General features: G+C 45.1%; 1 protein-coding gene across 5 annotated transcripts in view; it reads right to left on the bottom strand.

Annotated features, from left to right (window-relative positions):
* LOC137304550 (EVI5-like protein) overlaps positions 1-16700 on the bottom strand; it is a 406109-nt gene that overhangs the window by 155034 nt on the left and 234375 nt on the right. For all 5 annotated transcript variants that reach the window (XM_067973199.1, XM_067973201.1, XM_067973202.1 and 2 more), the window contains one exon: positions 7191-7319. In XM_067973199.1, the coding sequence (XP_067829300.1) occupies positions 7191-7319 (129 nt within the window). The remainder of the gene's footprint in view (positions 1-7190; positions 7320-16700) is intronic.

Raw genomic sequence — 16700 nt, 5'->3', positions numbered from 1 at the left:
TTTTGGCCCTGATGATTGTCGCTAAAAGTTTCCCCACCACCGGTGTTAGACTGACTGGCCTGTAATTGCCAGGTTTATCCCTCTCCCATTTTTTGAACAAGGATTTAACATTTGCAATCCTCCAGCACCATCCCCATATCTAAGGATTGGAAGATTATGGTCAGAGCCTCCACAATTTCCATCCTTACTTCCCTCAGTAACCTAGGATGCATCCCATCTGGACCGGGTGACTTTTTTTTTTAGGATCTCCTCTGTACTTTCTGTATTCAGTTTGGTTCTCTACTGTATTATGAACCTTACATTCATCATAAGCCTCCTTTTTGCACTTCATTTTAATCTCTATATCTTTAGTCATCCAGGGAGCTCTAGCTTTGGATGCCCTTCCTTTCCCCCTCGCTGGGATGTGTCTACTCCGTACCCGAACCAACTCCTCCTTGAAGGCCTCCCATTGTTCAATTACTATTTTGCCTTCCAATTTTTGATTCCAATCCACCGGGCAAGATCCCTTTTTGACTCACTGAAATTTGCGCTTTTCCAGTTAAGCATTTTCACATTTGATTATTCCTTGTCCTTTTCCATAAGTATTCTAAACCTAATGATATTATGGTCACTGTTCCCCAAATGCTCCCCCACTGAAACACGCTCCACCTGCCCCACTTCATTCCCCAGAACTAGATCCAGCACCGTTTCCATCCTGGTTGGTTTGGAAATACACAGTTTCAGAAAGTTCTCGAACACATTTCAGAAATTCCTCCCCCTCTTTGTCTTTTACACTATTTCTGTCCCAGTGTATATTGGGATAATTGAAGTCTCCCAGTATCATTAGTCTATAGTTCTTGCATCTTTCTATATTTTGCCTGCTGATTTGCTCATCTATCTCCTTCCCACCATTTGGTGTCCTAAAGTATACATCCAGCAGCATAATAACTCCTCTATATTTCCTTAATTCTAACCAAATAGATTCTATCTTTGACCCCTTTCATCCCTTTCCAGTGCTATAATAGTTTATTTGATCAATACTGCTCCCCTCCTTTCTTTCCTTCCCTACCTTTCCTGAATACCTCTGGCCAGGAATGTTAATTACCCAATCCTTCCCTTCTTTGTAAAACTCACTGTGCTCCCACCGCAGGGTTTTGTAAAACTCTCTATGTTCCCACAGGGGCATGTTGTACAACTCAATCATAACAAAATATACCATAACCAAGCACCCTATGCTTCAAATGTAAGGGAATCTGACCTTTAACCTCTAGAACAGCTTACATTGATGTGGTGTAATGGTTACACTATTGGTGCTGCTGTTTGACTCCCATGAGGTCAGGCTGTGTCAATGATTCAGCACTGACTGTTGCAGACACTGCTCACAGTTGCTGCACTGCAATCCAGAGTAATAACTTAGTTCTGAGAGAAACATTATTCAGAACTGAATCTTGAAAGTTTCAGACAGGTCCTCCCCCACTCCCCTAAATCTGGTCCCCTCAACAAGGCTCCAATAAGCTTCAAAGCAGCACCCCTCTACACAGGCCTAGCCAGTGACCTTGGGTCCTCCGTCTCCATCAATGGCTGAAGCCTACAGCTGCCTTGGCCCACTCAAACGCTCTCCCTAACCCCTTTGTCCCACTGCTATCCTACCCTTCCAACTCTGCTCAAAACATCTTTCTGGCTATGCTTTCAATAGGTTTTTCTAACTCTTCACCACCGCTTGGCACCTGCTCTCTCCTCGGTAAAGCAAACCTTTACCATGGTGAAGGCAATCTGTAATTCCAAGTTGTTGTTAGGTCTTATGTGAAGGATATCAGAGCTTGGTGCCTTTAACTTCCATAGTAAAGTGACTGACTTAAAGGTTCAAAGGTTCCTTCCCCTGATTGCTATCCAGTGAGCCAGTTGTGATGACCACCCTTGTTCAACAGCCTTATGAGTTCACCCTGTAGGCTCTCACTTGAGGAATGGCCTTTTGGTAGTAGAGGCTGTCAGCACTGGTGGAATCAAACTCCAGTGTGAGTCAGCACCTTTAAGGGGGAGGGAGTAAATCAGGTGGCGGGGGGGTGTGGAGGCAAAGCAGAGGCTGTACAGAAGTGGGATAAAGAAGTAATGAGGAATTGCTACAAATCATTGGTTAAGCCATATAGAAAGGACATTAAATCAGGAGAGAGCATACAGTGTAGACTGACCAGAATGATGCCAGGGATGTAAAACTATATTTACGAGGTGAGACTTGAGAAACTGGGGCTATTTCAATTGGAAGGAATCTTACACCAGGTTATAGTCCAACAATTTTATTTTAAAATCACAAGCTTTTGGAGATTATCTCCTTCGTCAGATGAGTCACCTGACAATGGAGGAAAGCTCCGAAAGCTTGTGATTTTAAAATAAAATTGTTGGACTATAACCTGGTGTTGTAAGATTCCTGACATTTGTCCACCCCAGTCCACTGGCATCTCCACATCATATTTCAATTGGAGCAGAGAAGGCTAGAGGAGATTAATAGAGGTTTTTAAAATTCTGGTTTTGATAGTTTGAGTAGGGAAAGGCTGTTTCCACTGGTCGGGGATTCAGTGACGAGTGGTCATCAATTTAAAATCATCACTAAGAGGAAGGAGAGAGGATAGGAGAAATTTCTTGACACAGAGGGTTGTTGGAGTATGGAATGTTTTGTCACAGAGAGTGGTTGAAGCAGAGACCATCTCAAGGGAAAATTGGATAAATATTTGAAGCAGATGATCGAAGGCAATGTGGAGAGTGCAGGGCAGTGGGAGTGGTTTTGAAGTGCTTCAGCAAAGAGCCTGCAGCGACGATAGGCCAAATGGTTCACTTCTGTACTGAAAAAATAGGGTTCTACCTCTGTAGCATCAGTCTGTCAGGTATTTTAGGACTGAAGTGGTAAAGCTGGGAGTGGGAACTATGATGTGTAGGTAACCATGGCCTCATATTTCGTTGATGCTTCAACTGTTCTTGATTGACCAATGTACTTTCCATCAAAATGACAAGACATTTTGGAAAGTTACTGTGGAATATGCTTCATGTGACGGTAGCTAAACATCTAGTCATATTTCTGCACCAGCACGACTCCTTGCTAATTCAGGCAACTGACTGCAAAATTAATCCTTTCATCGAACTCCTCCCAGGTTACTTTCCATCCTCTTTAATTTCCTTAATTAGGAAGTGTTGCACAGTTTCACACAGCTTCTCACATGCAGCGAGTCACCTATTCAACGACATCAGCAGCCTGGCTGTAGCCCTCCTACCAGAGCAACCGATGATAGAAGAACATAAGAAATAGGAACAGGAGTAGGCCATAGGGCCCCTCGAGCCTGCTCCGCCATTCAATATCATGGCTGATCTTCGACCTCAACTCCAAGGAGCAGCACCAGGCGTACCTAAAGGTCAGGTGCCAACCTGGTGAAGCGACAACTCAGGACTACATGCATGCTAAACAGCGGAAGCAACATGCTATAGACAGAGCAAAGCGATTCCACAACCAACGGATCAGATCAAAGCTCTGCAGTCCCGCCACATCCAGTCGTGAATGGTGGTGGACAATTAAACAACTAATGGGAGGAGGAGGCTCTGTAAACATCCCCATCCTCAATAATGGCGGAGTCCAGCACGTGAGTGCAAAAGAAAAGGCTGAAACATTTGCAACCATCTTCAGCCAGAAGTGCCAAGTGGATCCATCTTGGCCTCCTCCTGATATCCCCACCATCACAGAAGCCAGTCTTCAGCCAATTCAATTCAATCCGTGTGATATCAAGAAACGGCTGAGTGCACTGGATACAGCAAAGGCTATGGGCCCCGACAACATCCCGGCTGTAGTGCTGAAGTCTTGTGCTCCAGAACCAGCTGCGCCTCTAGCCAAGCTGTTCCAGTACAGCTACAACACTGGCATCTACCCGACAATGTGGAAAATTGCCCAGGTAGGTCCTGTCCACAAAAAGCAGGACAAATTGAATCCGGCCAATTACCGCCCCATCAGTCTACTCTCAATCATCAGCAAAGTGATGGAAGGTGTCGTCGACAGTGCTATCAAGCGGCACTCACTCACCAATAACCTGCTCACTGATGCTCAGTTTGGGTTCCGCCAGGACCACTCGGCTCCAGACCTCATTACAGCGTTGGTCCAAACATGGACAAAAGAGCTGAATTCTAGAGGTGAGGTGAGAGTGACTGCACTTGACATCAAGGCAGCATTTGACCGAGTGTGGCACCAAGGAGCCCTAGTAAGACTGAAGTAAATGGGAATCAGGGGGAAAACTCTCTGGTGGCTGGAGTCATACCTAGCACAAAGGAAGATGGTAGTGGTTGTTGGAGGCCAATCATCTCAGCCCCAGGGCATTGCTGCAGGAGTTCCTCAGGGCAGTGTCCTCGGCTCAACCATCTTCAGCTGCTTCATCAATGACCTTCCCTCCATCATAAGGTCAGAAATGGGGATGTTTGCTGATGATTGCACAGTGTTCAGTTCCATTCGCAAACCCTCAAATAATGAAGCAGTCCGAGCCCGCATGCAGCAAGAGCTGGACAACATCCAGGCTTGGGCTGATAAGTGGCAAGTAACATTCGCGCCAGACAAGTGCCAGGCAATGACCATCTCCAACGAGAGAGTCTAACCACCTCCCCATGACATTCAACGGCATTACCATCGCCGAATCCCCCACCATCAACATCCTGGGGGTCACCATTGACCAGAAACTTAACTGTGGCTATAAGAGCAGGTCAGAGGCTGGGTATTCTGTGGCAAGTGACTTACCTCCTGACTCCCCAAAGCCTTTCCACCTTCTACAAGGCACAAGTCAGGAGTGTGATGGAATACTCTCCACTTGCCTGGATGAGTGCAGCTCCACAACACTCAAGAAGCTCGACACCATCCAGGACAAAGCAGCCCACTTGATTGGCACCCCATCCACCACCCGAAACATTCACTCCCTTCACCACCAGCGCACAGTGGCTGCAGTGTGTACCATCTACAGGATGCACTGCAGCAACTTGCCAAGGCTTCTTCGACAGCACCTCCCAAACCCGCGACCTCTACCACCTAGAAGGACAAGAGCAGCAGGCACATGGGAACAACACCACCTGCACGTTCCCCTCCAAGTCACACACCATCCCGACTTGGAAATATATCGCCGTTCCTTCATCGTCACTTGGTCAAAATCCTGGAACTCCCTTCCTAACAGCACTGTGGGAGAACCTTCACCACACGGACTGCAGCGGTTCAAGAAGGCGGCTCACCACCACCTTCTCAAGGCAATTAGGGATGGGCAATAAATGCCGGCCTCACCAGAGACGCCCATATCCCATGAACGAATGAAAAAAAACGTTCCCACCCGATCCCCATGTCACTTGATTCCCTTAGATCGATCTCAGCCTTGAATATACTCAACAAATGAGCATCCACAGCCCTCTGGGGAAGAGAATTCCAAAGATTCACAACCCTGAGTGAGGAAATGTTTCCTCATCTCGGTCCTAAATGGCCGACCCCTTATCCTGAGACTATACCCCCTAGTTCTAGGGGAAGATATTGAACATGCAACTTCCACAATCAAATGAGATGGCATGGGGAGTAGGGAAAAACCGGGGAACTACAGGCCAGTGAGCCTAACATCAGTGGTAGGAAAATTATTGGAAAAAATTCTGAAGGACAAAATTAGTCTCCACTTGGAGAAGCAAGGATTAATCAGGGATAGTCAACATGGCTTTGTCAAGGGAAGATCATGTCTGACTAATTTGATTGAATTTTTTGAGGGGGTGACTAGGCGTGTGGATGAGGGTAACGCAGTGGATGTGGTATACATGGATTTCAGTAAGGCCTTCGATAAAGTCCCCCACAGGAGACTGGTCAAGAAGGTACGAGCCCATGGAATCCAGGGTGCCTTGGCACTTTGGATACAAAACTGGCTTAGTGGCAGAAGGCAGAGGGTGATGGTCGAAGGTTGTTTTTGTGACTGGAAGCCTGTGGCCAGTGGGGTACCACAGGGATCGGTGCTGGGTCCCTTGCTGTTTGTGGTCTACATTAATGACTTGGATATGAATGAAAAAGGTATGATCAGTAAGTTCGCTGATGATACAAAAATTGGTAGGGTGGTAAATAGCGAGGAGGATAGCCTCAGTCTGCAGGACGATATAGATGGGTTGGTCAGATGGGCGGAACAGTGGCAAATGGAATTTAACCCGGAAAAGTGCGAGGTGATGCACTTTGGAGGGACTAACAAGGCAAGGGAATACACAATGAATGGGAGGACCCTAGGCAAGACAGAGGGTCAGAGGGATCTTGGTGTGCAAGTTCACAGATCCCTGAAGGCGGCGGAACAGGTAGATAAGGTGGTAAAGAAGGCATATGGGATACTTGCCTTTATTAGCCGAGACATAGAATATAAGAGCAAGGAGGTTATGATGGAGCTGTATAAAACACTGGTTAGGCCACAGCTGGAGTACTGTGTGCAGTTCTGGTCGCCACACTACAGGAAGGATGTGATCGCTTTGGAGAGGGTGCAGAGGAGATTCACCAGGATGTTACCAGGGCTGGAGCGCTTCAGCTATGAAGAGAGACTGGGAAGATTGGGTTTGTTTTCCTTGGAGCAGAGGAGGCTGAGGGGGGACATGATTGAGGTGTACAAAATTATGAGGGGCACAGATAGGATGGATACTAAGGAGCTTTTTCCCTTCGTTGAGGGTACTATAACAAGGGGACATAGATTCAAGGTAAAAGGCGGGAGGTTTAGAGGGGATTTGAGAAAGAACTTTTTCACCCAGAGGGTGGTTGGAGTCTGGAACTCACTGCCTGAAAGGGTTGTGGAGGCAGGAACCCTCACAACATTCAAGAAGCATTTGGATGAGCACTTGAAATGCCATAGCATACAAGGCTACGGACCAAATGCTGGAATATGGGATTAGAGTAGACAGGGCTGATGGCCGGCGCGGACACGATGGGCCGAAGGGCCTCTATCCGTGCTGTATAACTCTATGACTCTATGACCTGCCCATTTACCCTCCTTGCCACATATACAGGGGCAACGCTGCATGCTTCTCTCTCTCGATTATGGACAAATGTGTGCCTCCTGCCAATATTTGACTTCTTCTGTTCTTTTACACTCTGATTTTCAAGACTGAGGAACCAGATTAATAAAATGTTCTCATTCTACAACGATCACTTGCAGTCTTCCCAGTTGAAGCCTATGGCTGTAGCACAGCATTCTCACCTTTTCCATTTCCAGGACCTTATCTTGCATCTCTTTGAGTCCAGTCAATGTCTCGGCCTCTCTCAATCGGGACTGCTCAAGCTCCATTTTCAGCTGTATCACAAATTCTTCTTGATGACGATGATCACACTGTGGGATGTAAAAGAAAGATGATTTCAAATGTGGTCTTTTAAAGCCAAGACTCAACCAAAATGGCTGTTGCCACACAATTCATCTTCCACTCTGTAACCCCCACCTATCCCAATTGAAAACAGCAACACTTACCAGGAACAAAGCATCAGATTGGATCCCCAGCCCCTTTTCTTCATGACTTGTGTCAATAATGAAACGTGTTTTGTGGAATAGAAATTTCCTCACTCACTAACAGCAACTTCAACCTTCAGAACTGCCAAACTGAACTTTCCTTTGACCCCTGTAGGCAGGTAAAATGTTTCCGTTGCTTTTATTAAGAATCTGTCCACTGGCAGAGACAGCTGAATTGGGAACAAGGAGGTAAAGAATGAAGAAAGAAAGAATTGCATTTATAAAGCACCTCCCACAACCTCAGGTCATCCCAAAGCGTTTTACAGCCAATTAAGTACTTTTGAAGTGTAATCAAAATGGACAGGGGTGAGTTATGGAATTGGTAAGGCTAGCAATAAGAGTGGGCACCACAGCTTCACAGGAGCAGGCTTGAAATGATGCATGAAGTGACACATACAGGCACGGCTACACCTTTACCTTCAACCATCCCAATTAGACCAGGGCACCCAGATCTTGTCACCCAGAATTTGAATCCTGTTCCACTGCACCAAATTTAGAGGGAGATTTCTGATGTCCTCCAAGCCCAAAAACCCTTAGTCTGAGAACTTATTTTTGGAGTTTGGGGGATAAAAGCATCTGAAGGGCTCATTTTGCTTTCTCCACAGCTCTCAGTCAGGGGTGGGGGGGGGGGGGCGGGGGGAGGGAGAAGGGAGCAGGCCGAGGGGGGGTGGGGGTGCCAGAGACAGGTGAAAGGACAGAGGATGGAGGGGAGCATGTGGTCCTACATCTCTACTTAATGGAGGGGAGGGGGGGGGGGGGTTGGTGGAGCCAGGGATTGGTAAAATCAGCACTTTTCACTGAGCTGGGGTGGTTCTTGTGCTTCAGTGTCTGACACCGGGCCTTCGAGGTTGGGGTGGGTTCGGTTTTAGGTGTTCAGGTACACAAATCACAAAGCTAGTGGACAGTTACAAAAAATAAATCGAAAAGGCGAATGGAATGTTGGTCTTTATCTCAAGATGGCTGAAATACAAAGGGGAAGAAGTGATTCGTCAGCTGTATCGAGCCTTAGTCAGACCCCATCTGGAGTACTGCATTGAGTTCTGGGCATCAAACCTTAATAAGGATATACTGGCCTTGGAGAGGGTGCAGCGCAGATTCACCAGAACGATATCGGGGCTAAAAGGGTTAAATTATGAGGACAGGTTGCATAGACTAGGCTTGTATTCCCTTGAGTATAAAAGATTCAGGGGTGATCTAATTGAGGTCTTTAAAATGATAAAGGGATTCAATAGGGTTTATGCAGCTAAACTATTTCCTCTGGTGGATGAATCCAGAACAAGGGGGCACAATCTTACAATTAGAGCTAGGCCATTCAGGAGTGAAATCAGGAAGCACTTCTTCACACAAAGGGTAGTGGAAATCTGGAACTCTCTTCCCCCAAATGGTTGTGGGTCAATTGAAATTTTCATGGCTGAGAGCAATAGAGTTTTGTTAGTTAAGGGTATCAAGGTTCAAAGGTGGGTTAATGGAGTTGAGGTACAGATCAATCATGATCTAATAGAATGCCGGAACAGACTCGAGGGGCTGAATGGCTGACTCCTGCTCCAATGGATGTAAATTATCTTTGTATTATTCCATTTAATAAATTCACTTAATACAACCTAAAACAAGATTTGGTGAACTACTCTAGTGCTTTCGATAGAGAAGACTCTCATGAGGGCACAAGAGTGCCAGCAGCTAAAACGAGTGGGATTTAGGATGAAAAAAGCTTTGCATTTATTAGCGCCTTTCACTACTACAGGACGTCCCAAAGCACTTTACAGCCAATGAATTACTTTTTTGAAGTGCAATCACTGTTGTAAATGCAGGAAACGTGGCAGCCAATTTGCGTACAGCAAGGTCCCACAAACAGCAAACACCAAATAATCTGTTTTAGTGATGTTGGTTGAGGGATAAATATTGCCCAGGATACTGGGGAGAACTCCAGTGTTGTTCTTCAAAATGGCCATAGGATCTTTTATGTCCACCTGAGTGGCAGACGAGGCCTCGGTTTAACGCCTCATCCGAAAGATGGCACTTCCGACAGTGCAGCACTCCTTCAAGTACTGCACTGGAGTGACAGCATAGATTTTGAGCTTGGAAAATGAACAGAACATCCTCTTCCCCTCCTTGTCCCTTGCCAATCCCAACCACCCTCGCTATCCCCTACCTACCTACCCTTCTATCCTGTTCATTTTCCTGGGTGTGTTACAGAAGTCGTACCCAGATATAAAGGCCAATGAAGATGCTTGAAGGCAAAGGGAGTTCAGACTCAACTATGAGAGCGATAAAAAAACCACAAACACATGCACCAAAAATGCTGGAAAAGAACCAAAAGTGCAACACTTGCCTCCTTGTTTTTGTATTCTATGCCTCTAGATATAAAGCCAAGAATTCAGTTAGACATTTATAGCCCAATACCTTTCATGCCCTGTGTATCTGCACACCAAGGTCCCTCCACTTCATTAACAATCTCACCATTTAAGGTATATTTCCTTTCCTTATTTTTACTTCCAAAATTTATCACTTAACATGCATTGAACTTCCTCCTCCACCTATCTGCCCCATTACCACTCATCTACATTACAGCGGATACAGTAGCATAGTGGTTATGTTACTGGACTAGTAATGAGTCATGAGTTTAAATCCTGCCACAGCAGCTGGGGAGTTTAAATTCAGTTAATTAAATAAATAAAAAGCTAGTATCAGTAACGGTAACCATGAAATTACTGGATTGTCATAAAACCCATCTGGTTCAGTAATGTCCTTTACGGAAGGAAATCTGCGTCCTTACCCGGTCTGGCCGAAATGTGACTCCAGGCCCACAGCAATGTGGTTGATTCTTAACTGCCCTCTGAAATGGCCTAGCAAGCCACTCAGTTGTACAATCCTGCTACGGACGGTGGTGGCTCACCACCACATTCTCAAGGGCAATTAGGGATGGACAATAAATGCTGGCCGTGCCAGCGATGCCCATGAATGAATTAAAGAGACAGTAACAAAATCTTTCTTACTTTCTCTTTCTTTCACAACCTTGGTTACAATTTGCCATACCTCCCAATTTGGAGTCATCAGTTAACTTTGATATTGTTTTCCTAATTCCTAAATCCAGATGATTTACGTGCACAGAAAATAAGAGTGGTCCCAACACACTCCCTGTGCAACATCACATCTCCAGCCCCAGCAGCTTCCTTTTACCCTTACCCTTTGCTTTCTGCCATCTCAATCCTTTCCTCAATCCACGTGCTCACATTCCACAGTTCCGCGCGTCACTATGTGTGTTTCAAGTCTTTTATGTGGTACCTTTATCAAATGTCTTTTGAAAATCCACATCTAAGAACATAAGAACATAAGAAATAGGAGCAGGAGTAGGCCAATCGGCCCCTCGAGCCTGCTCCGCCATTCAATAAGATCATGGCTGATCTGATCCTAACCTCAACCTTCCTAACATATCCTCTTATTTCTACCAAGAATTTGAGAAGGTTGATTAACATTGTAAAAGGCAGATTTGCATTATGATCAGACCCTGATCAACGCACGTCTCTCCAAGCATTTGGTAATTCAATGCCACTTATAGACTCTAGTATAACAAATTAACTAAAAATCTTCTGCCAGTCTCCTTTTTCTAAGAACAGTCATATTTCCCACCTTCCAGTCCTCAATTATTTGCTTTCCCCAGAGAATTTTGGAACATTATAGTCAGAGCCTGAGCTACGTCTGTCTACAGGATCTTTGGAGGTAAACCTTGATGATCTTTCTATCTTAAGTCTGGATAACTTTAGTAGCATATATGAATTATGACCTCCACTAACTGTTCTACACCTATCTTTGGAGGTGCTATAATCTTGACATCTATTCTTCTGCGAATACAGAGGCAAAATACTTACTTATCCCAGAGTACTAAAAGTGGCGGCCCTGGAAATAGTGGATGCATTGGTGGTCATCTTACCAAATTCTATAGACTCTGGAACAGTTCCTACAGATTGGAGGGTGGCAAATGTAACCCCACTATTTAAAAAAGGGAGAGAAAAAACAGGGAATTACAGACCAGTTAGCCTAACATCAGTAGTGGGGAAAATGCTAGAGTGTATTATAAAAGACGTGATAACAGAATACTAGGAAGGCATTAACGGGATTGGACAAAGTCAGCATGGGTTTATGAAAGGGAAATCATGCTTAACAAATCTACTGGAGTTTTTTTGAGGATGTAACTAGTAGAATAGATAGGGGAGAACCAGTGGATGTGGTGTATTTGGATTTTCAGAAGGCTTTTGTTAAGGTCCCACACAAGAGGTTAGTGTGCAAAATTAAAGCACATGGGATTGGGGGGAATATACTGGCATGGATTGAGAATTGGTTGACAGACAGAAAACAGAGAGTAGGAATAAACGGGTCTTTTTCCGGGTGGCAGGCAGTGACTAGTGGGGTACCGCAGCTATTCACAATATATATCAATGATTTGGATGAGGGAACTGAATATAACATTTCCAAGTTTGCAGACGACACAAAGCTGGGGTGGAATGTGAGCTGTGAGGAGGATGCAAAGAGGCTCCAATGTGATTTAGACAAGTTGGGTGAGTGGGCAAGAACATGGCAGATGCAGTATAACGTGGATAAATGTGAGGTTATCCACTTTGATTGTAAAAACAGAAAGGCAGATTATCTGAATGGTGATAGATTGGGAAAAGGGGAGGTGCAACGAGACCTGGGTGTCCTTGTACACCAGTCGCTGAAAGCGAGCATTCAGGTGCAGCAAGCAGTTAGGAAGGTGAATGGTATGCTGGCCTTCATTGCAAGAGGATTTGAGTACAGGAGCAGGGATGTCTTACTGCAGTTATACAGGGCCTTGGTGAGGCCACATCTGGAGTATTGTGTGCAGTTTTGGTCTCCTTATCTGAGGAAGGATGTCCTTGCCATGGAGGGAGTTCAACAAAGGTTTACCAAACTGATTCCTGGGATGGCAGGACTGACGTATGAGGAGAGATTGGGTCGACTAGGCCTATATTCACTAGAGTTTAGAAGAATGAGAGGTGATCTCATCGAAACATATAAAATTCTAACAGGACTAGGCAGACTAGATGCAGGGAGGATGTTCCCGATGGCTGGGGAGTTCAGAACCAGGGGTCATAGTCTCAGGATACAGGGTATGCCATTTAGAATCGAGATGAGGAGAAATTTCTTCACTCAGAGGGTGGTGAACCTGTGGAATTCTCTACCACAGAAGGCAGTGGAGGCCAAGTCATTAAATATATTCAAGAAGGAGATAGATATATTTCTTAATGCTAAAGGGATCAAGGGATATGGGGAAAAAGCAGGAACAGGGTACTGAGTTAGATGATCAGCCATGATCATTTTGAATGGCGGAGCAGGCCCAAAGGGCCGAATGGCCTACTCTTGCTCCTATTTTCTATGATTCTATGATTAGTATCTCTATCTAAAAAGGGTGCAATGATAAACTCAGCAACGACAGCCCAGTTTAACCATGGTGTTGGGGAAGCTTTTAGAAACGATAATCCAGGACAAAATTAAGAATCACTTGGACAAGTGTGGATTAATAAAGGAAAGCCAGCATGGATTCGTTAAAGGCAAATCGTGTTTAACTAACTTGATTGAGTTTTTTGATGAGGTAACAGAGAGGGTTGATGAGGGCAATGTGGTTGATGTGTATATGGACTTTCAAAAGGCGTTTGATGAAGTGCCATAAAATAGGCTTGTCAGCAAAATTGAAGCTCATGGAATAAAAGGGGCAGTGGCAGCATGGATACAGAATTGGCTAAGTGACAGGAAACAGTAGTGAAGAATGGTTGTTTTACGGACTGGAGGGAGGTGTACAGTGGTGTTCCCCAGGGGTTGGTACTAGGACCACTTCTTTTTTTCACGTTTATTAATGACTTGGACTTGGGTGTACAGGGCACAATTTCAAAATTTGCAGATGATACAAAACTTGGAAGTGTAAACAGTGGGGAGGATAGTAATAAACTTCAAGAGGACATAGACAGACTGATGGAATGGGCGGACACATGGCAGATGAAATTTAAAGCAGAGAAGTGCGAAGTGCTACATTTTGGCAGGGAGAAGGAGGGAAGGCAATAGAAGCAGTTAAAAAAGCAGATGGGGTCCTGGGCTTTATAAATAAAGACAGAGTACAACAGCAAGGACGCCATGTTGAATCTTCATAAAACGGCTCGGCCACAACTGGAATATTGTGTCCAATTCTGGGCACCGCACTTCAGGAAAGATGTGAAGGCCTTAGAGAGGGTGCAGAAAAGATTTACTAGAATGGTTCCAAGGATGAAGGACTACAGCTACATGGATAGACTGGAGAAGCTGGGGTTGTTCTTCTTCAAGCAGAGACTGTTAAGAGGAGATTTGATAGAAGTGTTCATTATTATGAAGGGTTTAGATAAAGTAAATAAAGAGAAACTGTTCCCATTGGCTAAAGGGTAGAGAACCAGAGGACACAGATTTAAGGTGATTGGCAAACAAAAAAGGTGACATGGGGAAAAACTTTGTTTTTAAAAAAATGCAACAAGTTATGATCTGGAATGTGCTGCCTGAAAGGGTGGTGGAAGCAGATTCAGTCATGGCTATCAAAAAGGAATTGGATAAATACTTGAAGGGAAAAAATATGCAGGGCTACAGGGAATGGGACTAACTGGATTGCTCTTACAAAGAGCTGGCACGGTCTCGAAGGGCCGAATGGCCTCCTTCTGTGTTGTAGCCGTTCTATGATTTATGATCATTCCATCTGTCTCACTACGAGCTTAGTAACTGATGCAAGTTTAGGGTCCGCTTGATATTCTTTTGGGTCCAGTGGTTCTTGTAACTCTCGTAAGCAGTCTGAACGTCTAACGTTCAGGAGTGTGGGTGTACTGCCCAATAACTAACTATACGATATTGTAACCCAGGCTGTAACAATGGGCCCCTCTAATGGAAACTGAACTGAAACACTTTGCAAGACAAGACCAAATATGAATCGTTAAACTGCATTATTTCAGAGTCAGCAAATTCTACTTAACTCACTCTCATCCTTAAAAAGATGGGAAAATAAATAAATCCAGTACCCGGTCATGTGCCGATTTACTCGATTTTAACAAAACTTTCTTTTAGACTGTTTCTAACTGCAAAACTGGCCTTCTGCATTATAACTTCCAGCTCCAGGCCAAGATCTGTGTCTCACAATCCTTTATTTGAAATCTGCCTGCCTCTGTGCTCCCCTTTTCCTGTTAATTCGGATCCATGGAAGCAGAGGTGGGGTGTCTGACACCATCCCTGAAGAGATTTGCAGCAGGCCTGTCAATTAAACTGACTATCCCCTCTCTCGACTATATTTTCTGCATGCAGTGCCCACATGAATAGAATCATCATATGAATATTAGTTGGCCAGCTGAGATGAGATGGTGAATTTCTTACTGTCCCTGGCTCGTGGGTCTGGGAGCAAACAATACATCTTCCATGTATCAGTTTGTTAAAGGCTCAGTCGTGACATCCCCCAAGCTAGTTTGGCTTGTCTGGCTTTAATAAACAATTGCTGCCTGTAGCCTCTCTTTTAAACCTGTATGAATGCATTTTTGCTTTAAAACAGAACACTTAAACTTAACTCAATCCCAAAACCTTTCTGCGAAGACAAAAAAGCTAAAAATGCTGAAACATGACAGCGGCCTTACCCCTACCTTGACCAGTGTTACCATGGATGTGCCAATAGAAAGCCTTTTTGTTGTTCCCCAGAAGGCTCCAGAGTCCCGAGAAATGTAAATCCTTGCTCCCTACACCATGTGTTATCCTAGCCTACCTCCCTATTCCAGATGCCAATAGTATTTCAGAGAATGCTACCACGTTGGCCCTTCCTTGAAAGTTTCTCCTTAGCTCCACAAAGTTACTTTGATGGACTATGTACGATGCCTGCTGACTGCATTGGTGACAATGTGGATTATTACAGGATGTGAAGAGCCTGTCAACAGCTACAAAGACCAGAGGTAAAATTAAATGTTCCACTTCCCCACTTTTTAAGGCTAGCCAATTGCAGTAATTGATAACTTTTTTTTTTGGGGGGGGGGGGGGGGGGAGGCAGGCAGGCACTCATTGCAACAGCAAATATTTAGTAACAGTATGCAGCTGAGTTGCAGACACCACTTGTCCTGAACTCTACTACTAATGATGGCCTACTCCACCAATGGGAGCTTGACAGTGTGTGCGCAATGCTTCCAGCCTTCTGTCTTGTGCGTGGAACCATGCAGAGTGGAAGGCCAAGTTGAGCTTTTTTAGGTCCTGCATGACTGCGTGGATCCTCTGTCGGCCTCGAGGTCTGTGCCTCGAGGAGTGAGCCTCGATTGGGATGCCGACAGGGCTCTCTTCACATCAAAGTTCCCATCTGACCGGACGACATGCCCAAATGGTTGAAATCGGAGACTGATGGTACGGAGACAGTGGATTGTGCTGTGCACCTTCTGATCTCCGCGTTCCTGATGTAGCTGTATCAGCGGACCCCAAGTATTTATCGGAGGAGCCATTGGTCAAAGGTATCCGGTCCTGATTAGCCATAAACTGTAGGAGCCCATGTGTCTGCTCTGTATGTTAGTGCTGGGATACTAAGACAGTTAAATCTGTGCTTGGTTGTTAGGAACCTGTAGAAGTCCAGAATCCAACTATCAAGAGATCACTTATCTGGCAATTCGTATTCGCCAACACATCTCTCCTTTAGAGGCACCCGAGCTGTGTATCGAGCTCCCAAGGTAGATGCACTCTGGAGGGCTGTAAATGTAGTTCTTAAACACTGAAGCTTAAAACATTCACCAACAGGGTGTACAATGGGTTAAGGCCTACTACTTCTGAACAAAAAGCAAATGCTGTAGATGCTGAAAACCTTGAACAAAAACATAAAACACTGGAGACACTCAGTAGGTCAGGCAGCATCTGTTGAGAAAACGAGTCAGTTGATGTGTTCTCGACTATTTCCTTCTGCAAGGTGCATTGTGCCTCGGTGCAGTGCGCCTCAGTGCTGCCACCAGTTTAGTGGAAAGCATAAACTAGTAGGAATAATACAATTCACATGCATCTGGTACTGCATGGCTCCTCTCAGCTCCTATGCACTGAATGGGTTACATGTCCATCACAACAGGGAGCCAATATCACACAGCAGGACAAGCTGCACGAGAGCTCGAGGAGCTGGTAGGTGCCAGTCACGGCTCAGGCAGATTCAGCAATAGTAAGAGTAGCTAGCTTCCCTTC

Source organism: Heptranchias perlo, chromosome 37, assembly GCF_035084215.1.
Source record: "Heptranchias perlo isolate sHepPer1 chromosome 37, sHepPer1.hap1, whole genome shotgun sequence".
Classification (NCBI taxonomy): Eukaryota; Metazoa; Chordata; class Chondrichthyes; order Hexanchiformes; family Hexanchidae; genus Heptranchias; species Heptranchias perlo.
This window is presented reverse-complemented; position numbering and strand designations above follow the sequence as displayed.